Source organism: Ammospiza nelsoni, chromosome 8, assembly GCF_027579445.1.
Source record: "Ammospiza nelsoni isolate bAmmNel1 chromosome 8, bAmmNel1.pri, whole genome shotgun sequence".
In the NCBI taxonomy this organism is placed as follows: domain Eukaryota; kingdom Metazoa; phylum Chordata; class Aves; order Passeriformes; family Passerellidae; genus Ammospiza; species Ammospiza nelsoni.
The window spans coordinates 33429408-33437766 of NC_080640.1; the positions used below are offsets into that span (position 1 = coordinate 33429408).

At 47.1% G+C, this 8359-nt stretch overlaps 1 protein-coding gene and 1 long non-coding RNA gene across 2 annotated transcripts; both read left to right on the plus strand.

The window, feature by feature from the left end:
* LOC132075883 (uncharacterized) lies at window positions 1-1707 on the plus strand. Its single transcript, XR_009418848.1, has 3 exons — window positions 1-195; window positions 551-637; window positions 1593-1707. It is a non-coding gene; the product is annotated as an uncharacterized LOC132075883 (long non-coding RNA).
* Window positions 1708-1767: 60 nt separating this feature from the next.
* LOC132076545 (protein ecdysoneless homolog) lies at window positions 1768-8128 on the plus strand. Its single transcript, XM_059477679.1, has 10 exons — window positions 1768-1775; window positions 2462-2657; window positions 3420-3547; window positions 3694-3820; window positions 4575-4660; window positions 5359-5465; window positions 5884-6061; window positions 6507-6574; window positions 6652-6872; window positions 7408-8128. The coding sequence occupies exons 1-10, from the start codon at window positions 1768-1770 to the stop codon at window positions 7618-7620; spliced, it is 1332 nt and encodes a 443-aa protein (XP_059333662.1). The 3' UTR covers window positions 7621-8128.
* Window positions 8129-8359: the final 231 nt, after the last annotated feature.

An 8359-nucleotide genomic window follows, 5' to 3' on the forward strand; every position in this document is an offset into this window, starting at 1 on the left:
ACTCCGTAGCCCGTGTGGACAATCTGTTCCCGGGCACGGCGTTGCTGAGCCGCCTCTCCTCTCTGTGCCCCGTGCAGGCGAGATCCCGGCGCACTTGGGCGGCACCGCGGTGTTCGGGGATAACGTGGAGGATGAGTGGTTCATTGTGTAGCTGCTGCGGGAGATGAGCAGGGAGTTGCCGGGGCTGGCAGCCAGGTAAGGCGGGTGCTGCTGAGCTGCTTTAGTGGGAGGGCTGCCAAGGGGCAGTGCCTGTGCTCTGAAGGTCCTGTCTTACCACGGCCCATCCTTGGAGGTGTTTCCCCATCCCAGACACGTTGGAAGTGTCCAAGGGCAGGTTGGATGGGGCTTGGAGCAGCCTGGGCTAGTGGAAGGTGTGCCTGGCTGTGGCAAGGGTGTTGGAACCAGGTGTTGATCTTTAAGATCCCTTCTAACCTAAGCCTTTTTATGGGTTTGTGAATATTAAAAAAACCCCAGCAGACATGGATTCAGAAGTGTGCTGTTGTGCTCTGCAAGGCTTTTCCTGCTGAATTTCCAATTTCTCCTTGGCCAGTATTGATGACAACGATGGAGAGTTTCTCTTGGTAGAAGCAGCTGATTTTCTCCCAAAGTGGCTGAATCCTGAGAACATAAAAACAGGGTGAGTAAAACTTGTGTACAGTTGGGAAGGGGGAGCCAGTGGCCTTTTCTGTAGCAGCTGGAGTTTTCTCTTGCACCTCTAGCCAAGTTGTCTGACTGCCTCTGAAAATCCAGAGTGCTGTCTGTCCCTGACTGTTGTTCCCTTCAGGAGCACTCCTGTATCCACCTGAACTTTCAAGTTCTGCTAGAACCAATTTTTTACAATATTGTGGAGTGTTTAGGCCAGAGGATTTGCTGCCCTCAGGGTAGGGAATGCTCAGGGCTGGAGTGTTGCTGTCTCTGTAAGGACACAGGCTTTGTCTAGTCCAGGTGAAATAATGAGCAGACACCTTCACCTGGGTATGGATGGTTGCTAATGGCAGTGGATTGGAATGGAGATCATTAATTTGGTCATTAGCAAAAAGTTGTTCAATTATTTTTCCCCTACTCCAAGATTCTTACAAGGGCTGGAACACAACACCAAAATGAATTTCAAGTGTGTCCCTGGAGTGTCAGGCTCATACTTTGCTTTGTTTGAGGGAACAGACAGAGTGAGGGAGTTGAGAACGTTGCATTCAGGGCTTTTCTTAGGATCAGGAACCAGCAGAGGTCACATGTGACACCTGAAATGCTGCTTTTTAATGCCTGGGATGTTCTGAAGCAGTTAGGCTGTGCTGGTTCTCCTGAAGCACTTCTCCATTTGAAGAGACATGTGTAACAATTATTCTTGTTAGGGAAACAAGGTATATTTGATGAAATTTGTTGTAGTTCAAACAGGGATTTTTCCTGGTTGGGTCGTGGTCTCTGGCATCTCAAATAACCTTTTTAGAAAAGCTCTGCTGCTTCCTGCCTTGGTTCTCTATTTGTCCTTTCTATTGTCAGTGTCCAAGCAGATGCATTTGTGTGTGCAGTGAACTGTTCCATGGCTGTGTGTGAGTGCTCGTGCCCTGTGTGACGGGAGCATTCCTGCCTGCCAGGTGTTCTTTTACAAAGGAGAGCTGCACATCATTGCGCCGGGGGAGCCCTGGGAGCAGGGCTGGGCCCTCTCTGCTCCCCGTGCCACGGTGCCGCAGGCGCTGGCTCTGTTATCCACCCGCGCCGAGGAGTTCCTGGCTGCAGAGCCCATCAGAGCTGCGCTCAGTAAACGCCTCCATGGGTACGTGGGGCTGCACTTGGCTCCTGCAGCTGTGGGGTTTGGGTCTGTGCTCCCTGGGCTTTAAATGTTTCCCCAGCAGATGGGATCAAGTTGGTTCCTTTTTTCCTTTTCAGAAACCAGCAGCTGGAGGTTTTTCTGTGGCACTCTTATAAAGAGGGGAATCAGTGTCCTGTAGTCTGTGGTGTGGGGATGTGAAACTGGTTCACTGCTGTAATTCCAGCCCTGACAATGACAAGAGTTACTCTTCCTTCACATCTTCCTTAGACTGAAACCTCTGAAAGTTCCATGATCTTTTAGGAGCCCTGTGCCTGAGGAACAAGAGGATTTGATCCAAAATATAGCACCAGCAGAATTGTCAGGGCTTCAGCTTGTCACAGCTGTGCTCCACCCTGTGCTTTATTTTTTGTAAGGATTTGACAGCAGATATGGCAAAGAATACTGGATAGCTGGATATGTTGGTTAAGTCCACAGGGACTCATCTTACCCATGTGGGGGATTCAATTTTATGAGCCATGTACACTTCTATAAATATGTATGATAGAAACAGCCATTCTAGGCATTAGACTGGCCAGGTTTTAACTCCAGACTAATCTGAGCCATGATCCCAGTAAATACTAAAGGGAAGGGGCCTCCTGCTGAAGAAGGAGTGGTTAACGGGCAGTGCCCTCCCCACGCTCTGTTGCCGCTCAGGTATCCCGGGAAGATCCAGGCCTCGCTGCACCGAGCCCGCTGCTTCCTCCCGGCCGGGATCGCGGCCGTGCTGAGGCTGCGCCCGTCCCTGGTGGCTGCGGCCGTCCAGGCCTTCTACCTGCGGGAGCCGGGCGATCTGGGGGCCTGCCGGCGCCCGTTCAGAGCCTTCCCTGCCGAGCAGCGAGTGATGGCCCTGGTAAGTGCTCTCAGAGCCGCTGACGGCCCTGCCGTGTGCTCCTGTAGGCGTGAATTTCCAGGTCCTTGCATTGAGAGCTGCTCTGGATGGGTGTGGCTGGACTTTCAGGGGGCTGATCCTGAGAGAATTGTTTCTGAATCCAGAGGTTGTGATAGCAGTTCCTCTGCTGAAGTGCCTGCTCAGTAAATTGATCTCCTTGTGTGATCAGAGCAGTTTGCCAGCCCTGCCGGCCAACGGGAGCAGTTGCTCCCAACCAGTGGTTCACTGCCAGGCTTTTCACCTTCTCAGCTGTGCTCTCACAGCTCTGGGAAAGCTTCTATGAAGTGTTGTGTGAGCACTGTCCAAGCAATGTTGTATCTGATGCATTTTGTTACAGAGTTGTACCACTAGACTCCTGAAAAGAAGCTTTAGAGTCAAATTTTGGACTTCAAAACTGTTGCTGAAATCTTTTAATCGAATGTCATTTTAATTGAAAATACACCTTGTTATTGCGAATACAAAACACTGAGGGTTTTTCCAAATGTATTTATACTGACAAAAGTTCGTATTTACTTGGGTATTTCAATTTGGGACAAACTTTGTAAAGCCTGAAAAGCAATTTATCAGAAAAGTCTTTCTAATATGTATTTTGAATGCAGTCTCAGGCACTGCCTGTAATATGGGTGCCTTCAAAGGCACTCTGGTGACCTGGAGGGAGTTTGCTGGCTGTCCCCAGCCCAGTCCCGCTGCAGGGAGTGTTTGTTTCTGCTCTGGCTGTTGCAGGTGACTTTCACTCGGTGTTTGTATGCACAGCTGGTGCAGCAGCAGTTTGTTCCAGACAGACGCAGTGGATACACCCTGCCCGCCCCAGCTCATCCTCAGTACAGAGCCTGCGAGCTGGGCATGAAGCTGGGAATGATTCCTGGGGCATTTTGGCCTTGGCTCATGCATGTGCAGGGAACGGGTCCTTGTCTGGAGGTTGCCTGCTTGTCCAGAGAAATGTGAGCAAAGTCTGTCACACCTTGAGAACCTCTTGTTGTTGCATCTTTTATCTGCAGGCTCATGGCTTTGAAATTTTGTGCTCCAAGAGCAGTAAAGTGGCTCCTGACGCCAAGAGAAACGTGTTAAGGGGTCCTCTGTGGGAGAGATTCCTCAGGAGCTTGAAGGAGAAGGATTATTTCAAGGTATGTGAGTATTTCAGTGTCTGGCTTTTAAACATTCCAGGAAAAATACATTTTAACCCTTGAACTTGTGTGAGGAATTGTAGTGGGACCAGAGCTTGAATCCTTATCTCTGTGTGAAATGAAGTAATGTGCAGTTTGTTCCCCTTTGAAAGGAATTTATTTTGGAAATTAAAAAGGAAAAAGCAAGATGTGGGGATTGATTCATTCATCTAAAGCAAGGGGAGAAATACACTTGAGTGAAGAAAACCCCCATGTGTGATTGTGTGAGGTGTAACTGATTTCACTGGTTTCCATTTCATTTCCACCCCTCTAGACTTCAATATTCTTCAAGATCCATACATAACACCATAGACCTATCTGGGCCCATGCAAGTGTAATTTCTATGTGTGTGTGGTTTTTGGGACTTCTGGGGGTTTTGGTGAGGTTTTCTGGGTTTTTTTGTGTTATTATTTTAAGATGCCTTTGACTACTTTTTTGATGTTAATAAATGGGACATAAATTGACTACTTGTTTGAAGGTTATAAAGTTGGACAACTTTATTGAGATTCTTAGGTTAATATCCTTTAATATGCTTCAAATACAGGAGTCCCCCTTTGCTGTATTGAGTTCAAAGTGTTCATGGCCAAGAGGTTTTAGTTGTTCTGGTTCTCTCAGCATTTCTGTGTGACCAACAGTCACCCTTAGGATGCCTAACTGTGAGGAGGAAAGGGAGGGAGAATTGTTTGGGTTCATGCCTGTGACTTGCATTCAATAGGGAGAAATGGAAGGATCAGCCAAGTACCTGGAACTGTTGCACATGGCAGAAGATCACTTCCAGCAATCTGTTGCAGTGCCAGAAAGGTGAGAGCTGCTTGAAATTCATGAGTGTCATATACCCTACAAATCCTGTAAGTGACCTTTGAAATCCTTGTCACAAACACCTGAACCCTTTTCTCCACTGCACATTGAACATGGGAGCTGTGGCCAGGACATACAAGTACTAATTCCTCTGGAATGCTCCACTGGGAGAAGTTCTGGCTTGAGTAACTCTTTTATCTTGGTTTTGTGAAATGCTGAGCTCTTCCAAGTGGATTCCAAGTGGTGACTGCAAAGCAATTTTTGCTTGGTTGACTGCAGAAAGTGTAGAAAAGTTTCATTGAAAAGCAGTGCCAGTGAATAATGAATACAGGGTAATCTGTCTCCTTTGCTCAAGGGGCTGGCTGTGGATTTCTCTGGAAGATAAAATCCAAAAACTAAATCACTACAGAAATATCTGAGGCTTTGGCAGCCCATAATATCTTGACTGTTATTTTTTTGAGTTTCCAGTCTGTGCTGTTTGGGATCTGGTAATCTTAATATTTACCAAGGCAAATGAAATGTAAAGGAAAAGAGCCTTGGCCAATGCTCTGGGTAGTGCTCTGGTACTTCCCCCAGATTCATTTCCCTTTTTGATGTGTTTGCACAGAAGGAAAAATGAAGAATTCAAGTGAAAACCTGAATGCAGAGCATGTGATCCCATTGAATCCATTTCAGTAAATTGATTTTGGTTTTTCTTCCAGCTGTGATGAAGTGAGCCCAGGTGATGAAATCCTGGCACTACTACAGACAACCCCCATTGATCTGAAGGAATTGGAGAGAGAAGCAGCTTGTCTTCCTGCAGAGGATGGTGAGCTGGATGGGGAATTATTCCTATTACAGATGGTTATTTGTGGGGGGAGAGGGGCAATGCTGACAGCTGTGAAGGGAGAGCAAATCCAGCCTTCCTCAAGACTAAACACTGGATTGGCTCTCCCAGTTTAGAGTGAGCCTTTCTTCCTCCACTGAGTGGCCAAAGGCTTCTCAGTGACTGAATGGTCTCTCTGAGTTTGAGCTCTGCAAAGCAGAGTTTGTAAGTAGTGACAAGAAATCTGCACTCAGTTCTTCTCAGCCTCTCTGTGCCTTTGCTGTGTGTGAGCCAGGACCAGCACAAGAGCTGAACTGCAGAACTGAGCTGCAGGATGGTTGCAGTCCTGTCAGTCAGCTGGTTTGGGCCTGTGGGCCAGCAGGCTTGTGCAGAGTAACAGATCTGTGCTGTGTCCTTTCAGATGACAGCTGGCTGGATATGACACCAGGTGCTCTGGATCAGATGCTGAAGGAGACAAGAAATGAGTCCCTTCCTTCCCCAAATGAGGAGGAGCAAAACTATGGCTTGGAAACAGTTGCTGAGAGCATGAAGGCTTTTGTGTCCAAAGTGTCCACGCACGAAGGAGCAGAAATGCCATGGTAGTAGCGCCTGGAGTTTGGCTCTGGTGTGGAATGTTGCACTGTGCTGCAGCCCTGTGCTTGGTTCTGTGATGCAGAGAATCAGAGTTTGAAGGTGCTGTGCTGAGCAGGGCCTGAAGCAAAGGCAGAGCAGTGACCCTGTACTTGCTTTAAATCAGCTTGGTGCCACTCTGGCACTGGTGCAGGTTCAAGTGCTGCAAGCTGAGCTGCTCTCTGTCCCTCAGTTGGGTTTTGTGGTCTTCACAATTTTTCTCTTTTTCTGCCAAGCATTCTTCCACTCACTGTTTGATGTCTAATGCACACAGGCTTCAAACTTCTGCGGACTTTTAAATTCAAATGTCCCAACTTCAATCCTGTCTTGAGAGACATCATTATGGCTTGTGCCTGTGTCAGGCTTAGGCAAGCATAGAAGCTTTATTTCTTTAAAAATATTTTTATATTTTAGGTCATCTGATGAATCCCAAGTTACCTTTGATGTGGATTCTTTTACCAAAGCCCTGGACAGAATTTTAGGTGAGATTGCTTCTTTCTTTGAAACAAAAGCCAGCACTGATTTCTTTGCTGTTGTACTGACACCAAATCATGTGCAGGGGCAGACTCGGAGGAGCTGGATTCTGATGATGTGGATGAAGAGGAGGAGTTTGGTTTCTCAGCTGAGGATGATGAAGAGCTGGATGCTGGGAATGGAAGGCAGGAGCAGAAGGTGTCTCCTGAGGAGCTCGTGGGCAGTCTCAAGGCGTACATGGAGGAGATGGACCGTGAGCTGGCACAGAGCAACGTTGGGAAAAGTTTCAGCAGCCACAAGAGAGGGGTGAGTGTGCCTTGGGCTCTGATTTGCAGCAGTAATTTCCAAGCAGGAAATGTGCTGCAAGTGGCCATTCTGAGTAATGGGATTGGAACCTTCCCACGTGCAAGCAAAGTGTGCTGGACCTGCACCATCATACATTTTTTATAAACTGAAACTTACCTAAGCTTGGAATTTGCCCATCTTTTCCAAGGCTTAGTTTTAGTTTGCCCATCTTTTCTCTGTTTTTGGTAGTAGGGCAAGCAGCTGCAGCTTCACTTGTGAGTTCCTGTAGTAGTTTTCTCCCATAGGAAGCTGAGCCAGGACTCAGCAACACTTTGTGTCCTTCTCTTGCAACTTAATGTGGGTAATGGACAGTGGTGATTTCCAGCTGGCATGAGCATTTGGTGTCTGAATTCCTGTCTGTCAGGACTCAGGAGTGTACTGGACTTTGTTGGCTGCACAATTGCTGTTTCTTTTCTCCTGTGGTTTGCCTTTTTTTTTTTTTCCCTTAAATCTGCTCATGCAATTTGATAAAGCTTTCTCTTTGTACTCCCTGCAGGCAGGTTCTGTTGGAGCAGCCCCATGTGAGAGTGCTGGCCCTGACTGTGGAGCTGAGGCTGCTGAGCTGGCAGCCCTGGATGTGGACATGAACCTGGTGGCAAACCTGCTCGAGTCCTACAGTGCCCAGGCTGGCCTGGCAGGACCCACCTCGAGCATTTTACAGAGCCTGGGGGTGAATTTACCTGAGAGCACAGAGCTCACTGGCAGCTGAGCAAGGCAGGGAGAGCCTTGGCACCAGACATGGCTGCTGGGGAGATGGAGCACAGACACACAAGCAGGATGGGGGAGAAGAGGCCAAAGGTTTGAATTTGGAGTATTCTGTTCATTCTGTGTCACTTCAGCAGAGTGAATTTACCTGCAAAAGCTTCTGTTTGCACACTGTCTTGGGTGGAAATGAGATTTTCCCAGTGCTGACACAATTTCAGAAAACTGAAAAATGATGTTGTATGCATGACTCAAATGATGTTTTCTTTTATTACAACACCTCTCTCCCATTTTTCCTTTCAGTGATCCAATTTGCCACATTTCTAAAATGTCCTTTTACCCATTGCTGAGTGGGTTCAATATGTGGGGAGCAGTTCTTGTTCTGAAAATGCTGCTGCCTTCAGGGGCAGGTGGGGAAATACCACATTGCAGGAAGAGTAATTGGATCAAATGTGTAAATATTGGCCAGAAGTATTTTTAAAATTTATTTCAATAAAAATAGAAATACAACTTGATTGCTGAATTTTTTTGAAGGTATGCATAACTTCTTCAGTGTAGTATCAGATCTTGGAGTGAAAGTGTTTTTGTAATTGTTCATTTTCTGAATGAATTCCATTATTGCTGAATGTTGATATACAGCTACTGCTGGCATGATGTGAGCCCAGGCTGAGCAGTTTGGGGTTTTTTCAGTGAAAATGTGGCTAGAAGGCATGCAGCATGATGCTTTCATGTGGGATGAAAAATCT

Bases quoted from the DNA above. Each gene is read 5' to 3' on its own strand.
- LOC132076545 (XM_059477679.1), top strand. The intron at 5,466-5,883 runs GTGAGCTGGATG...GTGTCCTTTCAG, and splicing joins TTGTCTTCCTGCAGAGGATG to ATGACAGCTGGCTGGATATG. The intron at 6,873-7,407 runs GTGAGTGTGCCT...TACTCCCTGCAG, and splicing joins TCAGCAGCCACAAGAGAGGG to GCAGGTTCTGTTGGAGCAGC.